This window comes from Mustela lutreola, chromosome 5 (assembly GCF_030435805.1).
Source record: "Mustela lutreola isolate mMusLut2 chromosome 5, mMusLut2.pri, whole genome shotgun sequence".
Lineage (NCBI taxonomy): Eukaryota > Metazoa > Chordata > Mammalia > Carnivora > Mustelidae > Mustela > Mustela lutreola.
Genome location: NC_081294.1, coordinates 326,843 through 344,138, shown reverse-complemented (window position 1 = coordinate 344,138; position 17,296 = coordinate 326,843). Strand labels below are relative to the sequence as shown.

Here is a 17,296-nt window from a genome sequence, read left to right as displayed (position 1 = left end):
CAGGCCGGCGGGAGATGTCACACTTCCCCACGGCTCAACAAGCAGCACCGGAGGCGGGTTTCCTCGGAGCCGCCGCAGACAGGCCACAGGCCCCCCGACCGTCTCCGCCGGAAACAACACGTGTGACCACTTTCGGGGCCGCGCAGCCTAACGGGGGCCCACGTTCTGCGGAGAAAATGCAGAGAAAATGCTCTCTTTCCTCCAGTCCCCAGAGCAGGACGTAACCAAAAAGAGGTCTCCGGGAAGAAACAGGAAAGGGAACGCGGCCCGCGGCAGACCCAGGCTCTCTCCCGGTGTGAAGGGTCTGGAACAGTCGAGCCGCGGGGCAGCGGGTTTAGTCTCCGCACGGCTGGAGGAACGAGCTCCAGAAACCGTGAAGCCCAACCAGACAAGCCCGGAAAGGGAGCTGCTGCTTCTCAAGTCAGATGCTCCGTCGGGGACTAAGCACACAGTGTGCAGGGGAAGACCCCCATGTGCGCCGCGGGGCAGGGCCACGGTGCCAACAGCCCCAGGGTTGGGGGGGGCGGCTGCGACCCCGCAGCGCCAGTCTCGGGGGGCATGCCCGGCGGCCTCTCGGCCAGCAGCCCCCGTGCTGCACCTACAGGCCCCCGGGGTCGAAGACCGGGAGGAGCAAGCTGCCAGAGAACATCTGATTCATGGATAAAGAATGGATTTATAATAAATTTATAAAGAAGCCTCCAGTTACACAACCTCGATTTTGCAAATAACCCGACTTGAAGTTCGCGTGTGAGTCACCGTCGGCGTCACGGTGAAGTGAGCGGTTCCTACCAAGCGGGCGTCACTCGGGCCAGAGTTGCGGGCTGGAAGGAGTGGAGGCCATGTGCGCGGGGGCCTCCGCAGGTCGGGCTCATTCACGGGCTCGCACGGGCATCCCTGCCTGTTCTGGGGGTTGCCCTCCTGAGGAGGCTGTGCCAGCAGTGTGGGGCGGCGGGACGGGACGGGTGTGGTGGGGGACGCAGCCTGGGGGCCACACCAAGGAAGGATCTGAAGAGCCTGAGGGACTGGGGGGGGGCGCTCGGCTGCGAGACAGGGAGCCCAGCAGGTGTGCGGGGCTGTCAGGGAAGTCCCTGTGGCCCCACCTCGTGCCCCACAGCACCCGTCCCGCCGCACAATGCCCCGTCCCACGGTCAGACCCAGTCTGGGAAGTGCTGACTCGTCTGTCCTGACCAAAGGACTGGGCGCCCAAAGATGCCAAGTGCCGACACAACCTGCCTGAGAAACGCAGGCGTGTGCCACGGCCCCGGCCTCTCCCCTGCCCGCCAGCACCCCCGAGTCTCCCAGGGACTCACTCCTGGTCCCGCTCCTGAGCGGCCACGATGCACGCCTCAGAGCAACTTTCCAGGGTTAGTTTCCTCTCCCGCAGCTTCTGTGCTGTTCCGAGACAATGTCCAGCTTACAGAGACGCTCCGAGACAGCACAAATTCCGTTTGCCTGGAGATTGCACCGACTGTGCCACAAACACCCTCTCAGCTGGGGCCCTCTGTCCCCAGTGTCCTTGGTCTGCCCACCTTCCAGCACCTTGACCCTGAAGACCAGCGCCAGTTACTCTGCAAACCATCTGGGTGTGTTTGTTGCCTCCTGGTTAGACCAAGGTCTAGCCCTCCTTAGCGGGAACATGACCCAAGAGAAAACGTGTTTTTCTCTGCCTCCTGGTGCGTGACACATGACCCCAGTGCACGCCGCCGTCAGCGGGGTCAGAGCTGGTCGCCTGGGACAGCTGGTTTCTCCATTCTAAGCTCTTCCTTAGGCATGAATGTGTACCTTGCTGGGAGACAGTTTTAAGACCACGATAATCCCACTTCTGACCCCACTCTGATGCACTGATTTTAGCACATTTCCTGCCTGAGTTATTGCTACAATGGTTAGTGACCACTGACTTTGTGATGCCCCTCTGCCTCCAGTCCCCTATCCACAGCCCTTCCTCCTGCCTATCAGCAGTCGGCCCCACCACTCACTCATTCATTCGTATCAAGGTGCGTTTATGGAACCCTATTTTATTCACTGGGTCATGAACTATTACTCTCCTTATTCATTTTAATGATGAACTGGTCCAGACTTGGCCAGTGAGAGCCCTGTTGGGATAGCTGTGTCCCGTGGCTTGTCTCTTACCCTCTCTGAGCACTGCGGTCACTTTCTGGCTCGAGGTTGAGCCAAGGGTCCTGGGTCTTTAAATATCTGTGGCATCGATACGCATCCGTCCTTGTCACGTCCTCCATACTGTTGATTCTTTCCCCCCCATTCAGGGAGCTTTAAGCTCCCTTGCTTCCCCTCTGCCCCTGACCTCTGGGCATAGCATGGGGAAGAGCAGAGCTGAGGTCACGCCATCTGCCTCCATAGGTACGCACAGGCAAGGTTGGAGGTCAGCTCTGACCGGCAGGGCCTGGGGCGGCACGATGCTAGACCAGACTGAAGGAGTAGATGACCCAGATGAGATGTGCCGTGGGTGCCACCCAGAACGAGAGTCGGCGCACAGCACAGAGCCCCAGGACCCTTGGCTTGACCCTGAGCCAGACCTGTGCTCCAAGCTGACCTGTGCCGTCCCTGCTCTGACTCCAGCAGGAAGCCCGAGCTCCTTTGTCGGTGAGCAGCATCTAGAAACCAAGAGCAGAATGGGAGCTGTGCTCACTGCTCCACCGGCCTTTGCCAGAGGGCAGAGCAAACACACACACACACACACACACACACACACATCTATGTCTATATGTTTTGAAAACCATGAGCTTACACCACAGCCTCTAATTCTAATGCAGCACCACAGGAATTCAGTATAGAGTGGAATGATTTTTCCTTTAATATTTGGTGGAGATTGCTTTAAAACCATCCAGGCCTAGATTTTAACTATTGACTCAATTTTTTAAAAAAGATTTATTTGTTTGTTTGTTTGTTTATGAGAGCACGTGCACATGCACGAGCAGGGGGAGGATCAGAGGGGAGGGAGACGGTGGGGGACAGACTCTGTGCTGAGTGTGGAGCCCGACACAGGGCTCCATCTCACGACTGTGAGTGAGATCAGGACCAGAGCAGAAACCAAGAGTCAGACACTTAATGGACTGAGTCACCCAGGTGCCCCCTGATTCAACTTCTTTATTAGTCATATGACTATTTGGGGCTTTTATTTCCTCTTGAGTTAATTTTAACAAGCCAAAGTTTCAGCCATGGGTTCACTTATGTTTTCAAATTTATTGGCATAAATTTGTTCTTAATACCTCAAATTATCTTTTCTTAAATATTTTATTCATTTGTTTGAGAGAAAGCATGAATAGGGGAGAGGCAGAGGGACAAAGAGACTCCCCACTCAGCAGGGAGCCTGATGTGTGGCTTGATCCCAGGACCCTATGATCATGACCTGAGCCAAAGTCAGATGCTTAACTGACTGAGCCACCCAGATGCCCCTCCGAATTACCTTTTAAATATCTGTGGCATCTAGAAGCATGTTCTCTCTACATCCTCATACTGCTGATTCTTTTTTTTTTTTTTTTAAAGATTTATTTATTTATTTAACAGAGAGAGAGAGAGAGAGACAGAGATCACAAGTAGGCAGAGAGGCAGGCAGAGAGGGAGGAGGAAGCAGGCTCGCGGCTGAGCAGAGAGCCCAACGCGGGGCTCGATCCCAGGACCCTGGGATCATGACCTGAGCTGCAGGCAGAGGCTTAACCACTGAGCCCCCCAGGCGCCCCCTGTACTGCTGATTCTTTCCTCCCCATTCAGTCTCATCAGATCTTTGTAAGTTCTATCACTGTGGATGGATTCTACTGTATTTCACTTCCCCTGCATTATTTTCTTTCTTTGACTCTCTCCTTATTTTACTTTTCTTTATCAGAACTACTAAACCAAGTAGTTCATTAATTTTCCACTTTTACTTTTTATATACAAACTCATAAGTTCATTTCTATCTGAGGGTTACCTTAGCTGCATCCTATACATTTTGATTTGTGAATATTTTCTTCCTTCCATAATGCTTTCTTCTTTAATTTATGAGTTAGCTACAAGTCTATTTATTCCCAAGTACAAAGGCTTTCAAGTCATCTTTCTATTACTGACTTCCAGCTCAATCATACTGAGGTCTTAACATGAAGTTGTCATAATTTTGTCTTTTGAAATTTATTGAGACCTGCTTTATGGACTGATATGTTTTCAGTATATTTACAAATGTCATGTGGGTTTGAAAAGACATGAACTCTGTAGTTTCAGTGTTTTAAGTGTGTCCTTTAGATTCACTTTTTTGCATCATTGAAATCTCCTGGGACCTTTACTGATTTGTATTTATTTGATTTATTAAATACTGAAAGAATTATTTAAAACCTTTTGTGATGATGAATTCATGTATTTTTCTGAATAGTTCTGTCAATTTCTGTTTTGTATTTCTAAGGTCATGTTACTAGAAGCCCTCAAATTTTAAATTATTTTATTGCTTGATAAGATTTTTTCAATTTAAAATTTTAACTGATTTAAATTTTTAAAATCATTATCTAGAGACTCCCTCATGACCTCCAGTAATATTTTTAATCAAAATTCAAATTTTTACATTAAAATGGATTCATCAGATTTCTTTCATTAGCACCTTTCCAGGCCATTTGTAAGCTGATGCAGCAACGCGCTCCAACGACCCTTGTCCTGTAGTCGGCACGTTCAGTGTATCCACGTTTATTGTAATTTGTGGCATAACTGGGATTTTGTGTTTTCTACTCCATGCTTCCATATCTCTCTTTTCTTTTTCTCTTTGATTGACTGCATTTTCTCATTCTACTTTCTCTCTACACTAGCTGGAGAGGAAACCCCAGTTCTCTCGTCCTGATGACTAACCCGGACACTGTGTGAGGAATCAGCTCACCAACTTTCCCAGGAAATCGACACATGGACCACTGACGTCTGTGCCTCAAGTCTCTCTCCACTTTTACCTGCTTTTGTGGTTAGGAATTTATTCTCTCTCTCTGGTTCTGTTCCTACCATACAAAGAATTACTGTTCTGTACGGCATGTACTTCAGCCCGCCCACCCAGTCCCCCGTCTCTGGTCTTCCTCCCACCTCCCCCCAAGGCCTGCCTTTAGATTTCCTCTTATCAACCCCCTTGGCCTTGCTTAGCTTTTGGTCTCTCAGTATTCCTTAATTTCCTGCGGTCGCACTGATACATCGTAACAGGTTTCAGACCATTTACCTTGCATTGTTGTCTGTCGGCAGAAAGACTGACTGGTTATGGGTCCATTGTACTTTTGGAAACAGAAAAACCATTAATTTGGTACAGAATTCTCCACTAGACTCCACATGCCAGGGCACAGGGACCATGGCGGCTCTTCTGTTGTCCTCCTGGTGACAGGTTGTTCTTACGGAACTCGTTCTGTCTGCAAGAGTGGAGGCCCCAAAAGAACAGGGTGCCATGTACATCCAAGTCCCAAAAGGAGATTCCAGGGGACTTGGGCAGGGTGGCCAGGGAGCCGTGAGAGGAGAGGATGCTCGAGCCTGGGAGGAGGGTCTCCTTGGAGGGGCTGTGCTGTGAGTCCAATGCCCCCACCTGCCCAAGGAGGCTGGCGAGAGCTCTCTATCCTCAGCTTGTGCCCCGTGAGAGGTGCTTCCTGAGGACCTCTACAAAGGCCTGCCATGTGGCAGCTGGGGCTGGTGGGGGCCCTGGGAGCTGCTGTCTCTCTACACTCAAGAAATGCAAATGACATGGGTTAAAGCCTCTGCCTTCGGCTCAGGCCATGATCTCAGGGTCCTGGGATCGAGCCCCTAGTCGTGCTCTCTGCTCAGCAGGGAGCCTGCCTCCCACACCCCTGCCACCTGCCTCTCTGCCTGCTTTGTGATCCCTGTCTGTCAAATAAATGCATGAAATCTTTAAAAAAGAAAGAAAGAAAGAAAGAAAGAAATGCTAAGGACCAAGGCCAGAAGCTCCTGGCAGGACCCAGGCGGCACCATCGTGGTCAGTGCCGCCTGCCGACCTGGGGGGTATCCAAAGTGTACACTTCCTGGAGAGCAGGGAGGGCCACAGTGCCCCAGAACTGGCCTGGAATGTCTCAAATCCTCCAAATCCTCCTGGAGACACGAGCAGGGGCCTCAACAGAAGAGGTTAGAGGCCCCGAATGACACCTGAGGCTAAGAAATCGGGTGCCAGGCACTAGCTGGAGAGGACGGAGCACCAGGTGTAGGAGAAGACCCCCAGCTCCCCACCGAGCCCTGCCTGCTGGCAATGCTGACCACACGGGACCCCACTGGACCCCCGCCTCTCTGCCCGCCGCTGCTCTGAACCAGAAGGGTAGGAAACCACAGCTACGACAGGCGCAGGACCACGAGGAGAAGCAGCCGACCACCCAACCCAACCCGACCCGAGCACCAGCCCTCCTGCCTGCGGCAGCCCTAGACGAGGGCGGGGAGAAGCTCACACTGGAAAGACAGATCCTGCTAACACCAAGCGCAGCCTGCCTAGGGAGCCCAGGTGAGGAGGGGTGTTGGGGGTTAAGGGGAGAGACACTGAACTCTTTGGACCAGAAACATCGGGGTTGTCCTGGTTCTTCCCGGGCTGGCAGTGGGGAGCGGGGCAGGGTGGGGGGTGGGCAGCCACAAAATTGGTGTTTGCTGGGGCGGGGAAGAAAAAACCAAAGCTGTCTTGTGTTGACCCAAGTTCTGGCTCCGTCTCAGTCCTGAGCTGACGTGAGAACCAGGACGGAGGGAGGGTGTCGGGAGCGCGTCGGTGCAGGCCCCGACCAGTGATGTCGGTTCCTCATCCTGGAAGTAACTTAGGTCCGACGGGAGACCTAAAATGGCTCAGAGAACCACCCAGCGTGACCCATGACTGCTACGGGAGCCTGCTGGGAGCAGGGCTCAGAAGCCGGTGGCACAGGTGTTGGGGCTCCATCCCGAATGACACAGAGCGACGGCGTCTTTGCTGGAAATGCCCAGGGGGCTGTCTTCCAGAAAAGCTGCCAACGCAGAGGAAGGGGTAAGGGAAGGCAGCTCTAGGAGCAGACGAGCAGGGAGGCGGCGGCAGTGAGCGTGTCCACGTCCCTGGGGGTGAAGCCGGGCAACGCTCCCCATGAGAGAGGAGGCAGGTCCTGGCCCTGCTGCCCCCGCCTGGCCCCCCTCAGTCAGCTGGGGCTGCCGTCGGACGACATCATGCCCGGTGTCTGAACAGCAGACAGGTTCCCCTCACAAGTCTGGAGGCTGGGGCTCCCGGTCAGGGCGCCAGGAGACTCCGTGTCTTCTGAAAGCTCCTTTCCCGGTTCAGACCCAGGGAGAGCCCTCTGGTGACTCTTGCTCAGATAGACACTGTGGGGTTGGGTCCACGCTCGGCCAGATTAACCCTTAATACTCCCAGAGGCAACATCTCTGAACACAGCCACATGGGGTCAGGGGCTCAGGGTGTGCATCCAGGGGTGTGAACACCCAGTCTGGGACAGGCTCACCGGGAGAAGGGTACGCTTAGCGACAGCTGCAAGCAGGTGCAGTAAACACATGCTCCGCCGTGCGTGACAAGACCATAAAGAAGCGCTGCCCCTGAACCTGCTTCACCAGCCCGGCCTCCCTTGAGGCTCTGGACACAGCCTCCCCTGGGGGGGACAGGGCTCATACCCACCCCTGCCAGACTCCACGGCGTGTGTGCGGAACCAGACCCCACGGGCTGAGCACAGAGCTCGTGAATGGCAGGGAGGCCCAGCGGAGGTGCACGGGCTGCCCTGTCCCAGGGCGAGAGAGCTCCACGTTCCCACCGAGAGCCAGAACTCCTTCTCCCCTTCCCCTCCTCCCTGGGCTGTTTGTTGGTGCTGTCCGCTCGCCCTCTCTGACACCCGTCTGTGTTCGATGCTCCCGTCAGCAAGACGCACAGGCTGGACGCAGCAGGCAGACCTCGGGCTCTCCGTCACCCATGAGCAGTGCTTCTCCACCACAGGACCTTGTCCCTCTGGCCAGCGAGACCCCGGAGGAGCCCACGCTGCCGGGCTTCTACCTGGGGAGAAGGGCCCTGATGGACCCCTGGGCATAAGGGATGGGGTGCTGGGACTCTCCATCCTGGAGGAACCAGCTTTGGTCAGGCCCCACCACAAGGGCCCTTTCTGCTTCTCCTCTTGCCCTGCCTGCCCGCCGTCTGTCAGCTCTCAGTTTCCTATTTTGTGAACAGTGACATTCACAATAGTGGAAAATCCCAGTCTTGTGTGGGAGCAGAGGGGTTAACGGAAGCACTGGCCCACCGCCCGTGCAGAAACCAGATAAGTAAAATTTGAAGACCCTGCTGCTTCCACAAACCCTCCAACGCCAACATGAGAGTCAACATTACAGGCGGATTTTGAGGCCTCATTACCCTTGGACACTGAAACGCTCCAGGTCCTGTCCTTCCCAAAGGTAAGGTTTTATGGAAGCTTTAATGAAATTAACTCGCCCATTTCTCAGTCAGGAAGTGCAGATTAAGATCCAATTTTTGTAGCCTGATTTTTTTTCTCACTGCACAGTGGAAATGAACCCAGAAAGTTTCTAGAATTTCCTCTACAATGCACAGCTTGAAGGGATCACAAACTTTAGAATCCTTGGTAGAAAAGGCATGGTGGAGAAATCAAGTTTGTTTTGACAGCCAGCCAGGACGGCGGCCACGTAGCAGTGAGCTGGACCTCACAGGCCTGCCCCAGGACCTCGATGGGCCCGTGGGCTCAGATGACCTGGAGGCCATCGCCTGCATCAGCGGGAGGTGGGGGGTAGCATCTGGTTAAGAAGAGCGAGGCCTTCAGGCAGGTACTGGGACAGCTGCCTAGACTCTTGGGAACTCTGGGTTGGGGTCTTTCTGAGCCCACCAAGCCTGGCCTGGCTGGCACAGCTAGATCCGTCCAGAGAAGAGGTGACCCAGTCCCTACCCAACCGCCCGGGCAGGAGGTCAGGTCGGCGAGGCTGTGCCAGCGGGAGGAGGCAAGCCACCAGCCCCACCCCAGGTGGTCCCAAACCCGGCCCCCCCCTGTCCAAATGGGCCTCAGTGGGAGTTGGAGTCACCAGTAGTGCTAGAAGCACCTCACCAAGGCTGGTCTGGGGACCACGGCTCTCCACCACACTTTGCACGCCTCTCTCCCTCATCACATCACAGACCTTCTTGTGCTGCACAACTGCTAACATGTCCCGACTCACCCCAGCAAACTGACCTTAGACGGACTGGCCAAAAAGCCCTGGGAACGGGGCCGAGGCCTCCCCAAGGGGGCACGAGGAGGGGCCTGTGGGACATCTGGACAGTGCCCCCCCCAGGTACAGAAACCTGGGCACAGTCCCTAATCTCCTGGAAGCGCCCAGGACCAGTCACCGGCACTGAGCCCATAGCTGGCTCAGTGCACTTGGAGGCCCCACTGGCTGGCTCACTGCTGATTCTTCATTTTAAAAAGTAATTCAAAACCCCTGAGGAGCTGTTACTCTCAACTTCTGCTCAGAACACGGAAGCTGGGAAGGATACTGTCCCACCGTAAAGCGCAGTGTGGTACCACCTTCTGATATATGGGTGTTCTTGGCCCATCAGAGACCTGAGGCCGCGGGCAACCGAGAACCCCAAACCCTGGACACCAGAGCTTTCCAGAGAGAGGCAGGAGCCAGACGTGTGGACACTGCACAGGACAATGCCGACAGCATTCACATGCGGTGGTGAACGTGACCTGCGGGAGGAGGCTCCGGGACAGCAATCTGCCCGGCATATAGCTCCCCATGGAGGAAAGAAAGCCACGAGGGGCTCTTGGTGGAGGCCAGGGGGGGCACCAGGCACTGTCGCCTGAGGGCCTGGGGATCCCCCAGCACCACTGGAAGGGGAACTGAATCCTTCTGTCCCCCGGGAAGGGGCCCTGACCCAGGAGTCTCCATCCAGATGCAGGTCCTTGGCAATGAGGGGCCCAACACTTGACAGCCTGGGGTGGGGGCTGCCTCAGCGCAGCCTGCGATTAATACCTGCCCCTCACCACCCCTGAGAAGTCCGCCAGCTGAGAGCTGGTGAACCCCAGGCCTGGGCTGTGGGAAGTCCCACAGGCCCGTGTCAGGGATGAAAGATGTAGGTAGCACGGGGAAGCATGGGGGCCCAGGGGACGGGGCTGCCCTAGAGAGGTTCTGGCATGGCCGATGTCGTGGCTCCCAGTCCCCAGGACCACCCCTATCCCAGCAGACCCGATGGCCACCCGGCCTCGTGTGGGCGGCCTCGCCTCCATGGCAGGTAGCCTTTCCATCACGGCTGGCGACCAGCCCAGAGCAGAGTAAGGGCATACGTGAGTGGGCTCCCAGATTCTGGACATCAGCGGGAGGTGGGAGGGAGCCCCGTGTAGAGCCCTCACACGCAGAGCAGGCTCTCTGAGGCCAGCTGCGGTCAGAGGGTCTGTAAGAGAAACGAAGGCCACGGTGGGGAGCCCACTGCACGCACCAGGCAGAGTTCTCCACAGACCCTCACCTTCCCTCACAACGGTCTCCGGAGGAAGTCGGGGTTGAGGACAGGCTGAGTCCTCAGGAAAACTGCCCTCCCTCTCCTGGGGGCAACACAAAGCGGCTGAGTCACCCCTCAGACACGTCTGGGTCCACAAGGAGTCCGGGCCTGGCCCGTCACATTGCCAGCCGCTCCCCGACGTGTGGAGGTGGGGCACGCTGGGGTTCACACCGGGGTTCACGCCGGGGTTCACGCCGGCCCAGGGCCTCGGCCAGATGGCCTCACTGCAGCCCCAGGCATCTTGTTAGCGACGCGAAGCCATGCGGAGGTCGACCCCGCAGTCTCCAGGCAGAGACCGGACTCGGCTTGGCCGCAGCCCCCGCCCCTCCCCAGCACCCCCCCCCCCACTTCACTCATGCATTTCCCTGACTCCCAAAGACACGGAGTAGGTCATGATTTTGTAAGAAGTTCAGACTTCATTCGAGATGACGGCGACAGTCACAAGCTCTGAAGTAGGGTGGGGACAGTCCCTTTTCTCCCCCAGGACCTGAGCCAGCCCACAGGGAGAAGCCCGGCCCAGAGCATCTGATGGAGGAGAGCTCCCCACACACAGTGGCAGCGAGGGTCTGACACGCCTGGCACCCCTTAGCAGAGGGGCTGGTCACAGCAGCCCCAGGACACGCGAAGCAACAACACAGGAGGTTGGCTGCCTGACAGCTACGCCGGCTAAAAGGGGAACATGGCCTCCTGAGCTCAGTGCCGTGCTGCTGCCCCACGAAGACGCACCTGGCCCTCCAAAGCCCCTCCCGCAGGGCCGCTCTGGCTCCTCAGCCTTCAGTGACCGCTCCTCTGACTGACCCCCGAAGACAGGGGTGCAAACTGGCCCGTCCCAACCAAGTGGGGGGACCCAGGTGAGTCCCAGGTGGGCACGGGTGACCCCCAGCTGGGAGCACGTGGGCACAGGTGACTCCCAGACACACACACATGGACACAGGAGATAACCAGACGGGCACACGTGGGCGCAGGCGAGAGACTCACCTTGGAAGAAGCTCTTCACGCGAAGGTAGCTGACGCTGAGACGCAGGACAGAAAGCTTGTCCAGCTTCGACACGATGTCGGGAGGGAGTGGCAGCAGGCTGGCCAGATGGTCCAGCTCGGCGTTGAGGCGGTCCCGGTGCCGCTTGGAAGGGTTTGACTTCTCGGCCCCCGTGGCTGGCCTCCTGTGGGGAAGCACGCACAGTTAGACTCGGGGCTCCCCACCAGCGTCCGTCCCCCGCGAGCTGCAAACCCGTCCCTAGAAGTGACCTTACAGTGCAATCAGCTTCTAAATGAAAAAGGCACTGAGAAGGACAAAAGTCCCTGATGCTGGGACGCCTGTGGCTTGGTGGGCTGGACGCCTGCCTTCAGCTCAGGTGGTGGCCCTAGGGTCCTGGGATCGAGCCCCGCGTCGGGCTCCCTGCTCAGCAGGAAGCCTGCTTCTCCCTCTCCTGCCCCAAGATTCCGCTCATCCTCTCTCTGTCTCTGACAAATAAATAAATACAAACATTTAAAAAAAGTCTCCTGACCCTGTGCACACGAGGTTGCGGGGGCCCCATCACCGAGAGGGGCGCTTCCGGAGTGGGCAGGCCTCTCGGGAGCACGGCTGCGAGCCAGCTGTGTGGCTCCGGCAAACTTCCTGACCTCTCTGTGTGCACCTTCCCCGGAGCGGAGGAGGACCCTGGCCCCGGTTGCACGTGCTCAGCTTTAACCAATGACCTTGTTAGGACCTGCGGTGCTGGTGCGACCAGCCCCTCGGGCCGCAGGGCAGAAAGGGTCGGAGGAAAGAGTCATCGCGGAGGACGCCTGGGCGCCGTCCTGCCCGCCCCACTCGCCCATCGGAGGCCGTGAGGTCATGGGCTGTGCCGGGGGGGGGGCGGCTGGAGCCCTGGGTCCCACGACCGAGCCACTCTCCCCCACAGGGGAATTCCCCTGGCCCCGGTTTCCCTGCCCACCACCCCCTCACGGAACAGAGCTGACCCCAGACCCCAGCCGCTTCCCAGTGACCTCCCTCATCCGCCTGTCTGAGGCCCCCGGATGACATTCCCTTCGTCTACAGGCCCTTCGTAAACATTACGCACACAAAAGCATCTGAAGCCAAATGAGTCGGGTCCAGTAGCTGGCATGGGGAGGGCCGCCGGCAGGCTCGGGAACGGGCCGGCCTGGCTCCCAGGGCCATCCCTCCCTGGGGCACGGCACCTGGCTGGCGTGAGGGCTCCTGCTGCTTCTAGGGGCTGGAGTGTCTTCTGGCCGAAAGTTCCTCCTTGTCATGAGGATGGAGAGGTCGAACAGTCTGTCTGTCAGGAGACCCCAAGCACAAACCTGCTTTGCAGAGTGTGAGGGCCCAGACCACAGAAAGCACATGAAAGTCTGCCGCTCCGGCCCGAGGCCACATCTTTGTCCCTCTTTTCATTCCTGTTCTTGGTGTTTTTTTGTTGTTTTTTGTTTTTTAAAGATTTTATTTATTTGACAGACAGAGATCACAAGTAGGCAGAGAGGCCGGCACAGAGAGGGGAAGCAGGCTCCCCGCTGAGCAGAGAGCCCAATGCGGGGCTCGATCCCAGGACCCCGGGATCATGACCTGAGCCGAAGGCAGAGGTTTAACCCACTGAGCCACCCAGGCACCCCTTGGTTTTGTTCTTTTGAGGTATAATTCACATAACACTAACCATTTCAAAATGGACTTTCACAGTGTTGCGTAGCCACAACTCTAGCAAGTCCAAAACATTCCATTGCCCAAATAAACTCCTGCACCCACTCACCACCAGCCCCCGGAGACCCCCAGCGGCCGAACGTCTCCATGGTCGGCAGTCCCAGACTGTTCATGCACCTGGAGTCCCACAGTGGGAGACCGTTTGTGTCCGGCATCTTCCATGTACATCGTGTTTCTGGATCCACTGTGGTGTGACACTGGTTGGGACGTGGATCCCCCTCCCGGCGGCATGGACAGACCGCACTGCACATCCCCGCTCCCCAGAGGACGGGCTCAGGGCACCGTCCAGAATGCTGCAGAGACGCTCGAGCAAAGACTGTGTGTGAACCCCACTCTGCTCTCAGGCCGCAGCAGCTGCCCACCAACACCCCGTGGTCCGGCTCCTCCGTGACACGCTGTTTTCCTTCTCCCACAGAGCGACTGTTTGCACAGGAGGGACAGCATCTCACCGCAGCCTCATCTGGGCTCCTCTGACGACCAGCAGTGCAGCGCGTCTTCCCACAGGTGTCTGTGCAGAAATGTCTACCAGAGTCTTCTGCCCTTTTTCTCATGGGTCGTCTTTTTCTTTTTCTTCTCTTCTCTTCTCCTTCCTCCCTCCCTTCTTTTAAAGATTCATTTACGTGACAGAGAGACACAGCGAGAGAGGGAGCACAGCAGGGGGAGTGGGAGAGGGAGAAGCAGGCTCCGCGCTGAGCAGGGAGCCCGACGCGGGGCTCCGTCCCAGGACCCTGGGACCGTGACCTGAGCCGAAGGCGGACGCTCCACCACTGGGCCCCCCAGGCCGCTCTGGGTTGTCTTCTTCGTGTCCGGTTACGGGGTCCTTTATCTTCCAGATGCAAGTCCTTGACCAGTGTGCTATGTACAGGTATTTTGCCCAGTCTTTCATTTTCCGCTGGGTTTCTTCCTTAATGAGGCACTTGCCTCGAATCCCTCATGCAGCCGGCCTCCGCGTAAACCGGCAGGAGTCCTGGGGACCAAGAGCATCTCCAGCAGGGCCGGCGCCTGCTGGTGGAAAGAGAGCCCCCGGCCCCGCCACCGCCAGTGAAAGACACCCAAGGTCTCCCCAGAGACAGGGCAGTACCCGGGGCAGGTGCGGGGTTCGGAGGGGGAGGCCACGGGAGATGGGCAGATGGCCCCCGCTGAAATGTCACGTCTGTGGAGGGCTGGGGGCGGGGGGAGCCTCCCTTTCAGCCTTGCCCGAGAGTGAGCTGAGTGGTGACTGCTCCCCACCCCGACCCCATTCCCATGGGGCGCCTGCTGGAGGGTCGGGTGCTGGAAGGGCACCTTCAGAGTGTCTCGCGGCCCCGGCTGCCCCTGACGCGTCCCTATCAGCCCTCTCCCCGGCCCCAGGGGCCAGACCGGGAACCCTCCTACCCCAGGCCCACGTGCAGGGGGAGCGCCCTGCCAGGCTGGCCTCAGGCACAGGCCCAGGGGCCCAAGGAGGAAGCGCCAAGTCCCTGGGCAGAGACTCAGCAGGAAGGGACAGGGGACGAGAGATCAGTGCCATCAGCAGCACGAGACAGCCGCCGCTGTCTCCGATGGAAGCAAAAGAGAAGACCTGGAAGAATGGGGGGGAGCTCCCCAACCGACCTCCTGGACAGGTTCAACGCACTCACAGTTACAATGCCAGCAGGGCTTTTTCCCAGAAACTGACAGGCTCATCCTAAAAGGTACATGGAAGCACGAAGGACCAGGGAAGCCAATTGAAGAAGAACAATTAAAGGACTGTCCTTTTGATTTTAAGCTTTCTCTAAATCTACAACATTCAAGACGGCTTCGTGTTACGGGAAAGACAGAAGTCTACAGCAGGGACCAGAGCAGGGACTCTAGAAACAAACCCACTTATCTTTGGCCAACTCATTTGACAAAGACATCATGGAGTCCAATAGGGAAAGAAAGTCCTTTCAGGAAATGGGGCTGGTGAACCAGACGCCCATGAACGTAGGTGAGCACCAGGCCTCACCTCACACGACTCCCCAGAATCAACTCAAAGAGGGCCACAGACCTCAATCTATAGCCTCCTCTAAAACTTGGCAGGAAAACACAAGACAGCATATTTGGGACCTCGGGACAGTCCCAGGACCCTCAGAAGACACATCCATGCTCAAAGTCATAATAGAAAAAATTGATAAGTTGATCCTCATCAATATTATTAATGTCTTTTGAAAATCCCTACTGAGAACATGGGAAGGGGACTCCTGGTGCTCATCTGCAGGTGTGCAGGATTCGATCTCACAGCTGGGAGCTCCAGCCCCAGCTTCCGAGTAGAGATTACTGAAAAAATAAACAAGATAGACAGCAAAATGAGAAGCGACGCCACAGACTGGGGGAAGTGTCCCTAATAGCTTATACCCAGAACACATGAAGAAGTACTACAATCCAACAAGAAAACAGAAACTCCAATATGAAGAAAGGCAAGTTATTTAAACAGACACTTCACCAGAGAAGAAATGGGGGTGATGAATCAGCCCACAAAGGACACGCAGCTCCGCTTGGGGCTCAGGAAGGGCAGATGGGAGCCTCGCGAGGCCGGGCCGCAGCCCACGGAGACACAGATGGCACAGAGGCTTGGAGAGCAGTGCAGTGGTTCCCCAAAAGTAACTGGCCTGTGCTGTCGAAGTCAAAAATCCCACCGCACACAAAGCCTTGTCCATAAACGTTCACGGCACCTTCACTGGTACCGGCCCAAACCTGGGAGCCCGGAGTGTCGGCCCACTGGTGACCGAGTGAGGTGGGGCGTCTGGACGCAGCTGCCCTGCTTGGCTGGAAATGGGAGCACACTCGGGGCACGCCAGCCGCCAGTGAATCTCAAGACCATGGTGCATGATTCCATTTATAGAAAACTCTGGAAACACAAAGCAGGCTACTGGACAGAGCACATCAGGGCTGCCTGGACAGAGGTGGAGGCAGGAACGGCACGCAGGACACTGGAGGTGCGGTTTGGGGTCGGGGATGTCCGTGGGGCTTGCACGTGTCACACCAGACTGTGCATGTACGCACACCCAGTTCCAGCAAGGAGAAAAGTGAGAACCACAAACCCCTCTAGGAGCTCCTGGGGAGAGCAGGCAGACCCCCATGGGGCCTCCCCATGGCCTCCATACCCAGCTCCCCAGCCCCCAAATGGGCCTCTCAGGAGAAGGGCTCCCAGCCAGGACATGGCACTTGGGCGTCTCCTCAGCCCATCGCTGACCCCTTCCAGGAGAGCAGACAGGCGTGCACAGACCTACCACAGACCATCCGCAGAAGAGGACGGGGCCGACTGCAGCCCCACAGCCCTCGGGCTTGGCCAGACACATGGGCCACAGAGCAGCCAGTGCAGCCAGAGCTGGTGGGGAGGGCTCATGTCCCAGGTGCAAACAGACATCAAAACCAACTCGTCCGGCCTCCAGTGTCCCTAAAACATGTCCCGAGAGAGGTGTTCTGCTCCCAAGCACACAGCCGGCAGCTGCCCGCATGCGGACGGAGATGGCGGCCGTCAGGACACATAGACATGCCAGATGCCGCTCCCTGCTCCCGGTACGCAGAGCCAGTCCGAGTGCACGTGTTGGGCAGGTCCATCTGCAAACACCTAGCGATTGTCCAAGTGACCCCTGGTCTCTCGTTGGTGACCACCCACCCACCCAGTCCCCAGGCTAAACGGTCCAAGACCCTCCCCAACCAGCGAGGAAGAAAGCGACTGTTAACAGTATTAGGGACAAGCGGTGGTCGTGGGAAAAGAAGACACAGACCCTGACCACAAACCAGGAATATTCCAAGTGCTTGAAAGTTTAAAATATGTATTAGAGACCCAAAAAAGTTTAGAGAATGTACTGGAAATTCCTTCATAAGCTTATAGCAGAGAGAGCTTCCAAACTTTGATATAAGATTAATTAGCTACAAGGGAAATGATGAATAAATCAACCTCATAAAAATTAATTTTTCCACACAGCAAAGACCATGATAGGTAAAATCAAAACTGGAGGAAAGTGTTTGCAACAGATTCTCTAGTATAGAACCAGCCCTAAGACTCAAGGAGCACAAAAACACAAACAATTCAGTAGCGAAATGAGCAAAAGTGACCAACACTGTTTGCAGGAAAGGAAATCCAGATAGGGTTTTAACCTGACTTATGGGAAGAGCGCAAACTAAAATGATCCAAGTCTGAAATGCAGCGCGGGCACAGGGCAGGAAGG

The 17,296-nt window shown here is 56.4% G+C and overlaps 1 protein-coding gene across 2 annotated transcripts in view; it reads right to left on the bottom strand.

Annotated features, from left to right (window-relative positions):
• Positions 1 to 17,296, bottom strand: part of AHRR (aryl hydrocarbon receptor repressor) — an 84,637-nt gene that overhangs the window by 54,313 nt on the left and 13,028 nt on the right. For both annotated transcript variants that reach the window (XM_059173541.1, XM_059173540.1), the window contains exon 3: positions 11,414 to 11,595. In XM_059173541.1, coding sequence (XP_059029524.1) covers positions 11,414 to 11,595 — 182 coding nt within the window. The remainder of the gene's footprint in view (positions 1 to 11,413; positions 11,596 to 17,296) is intronic.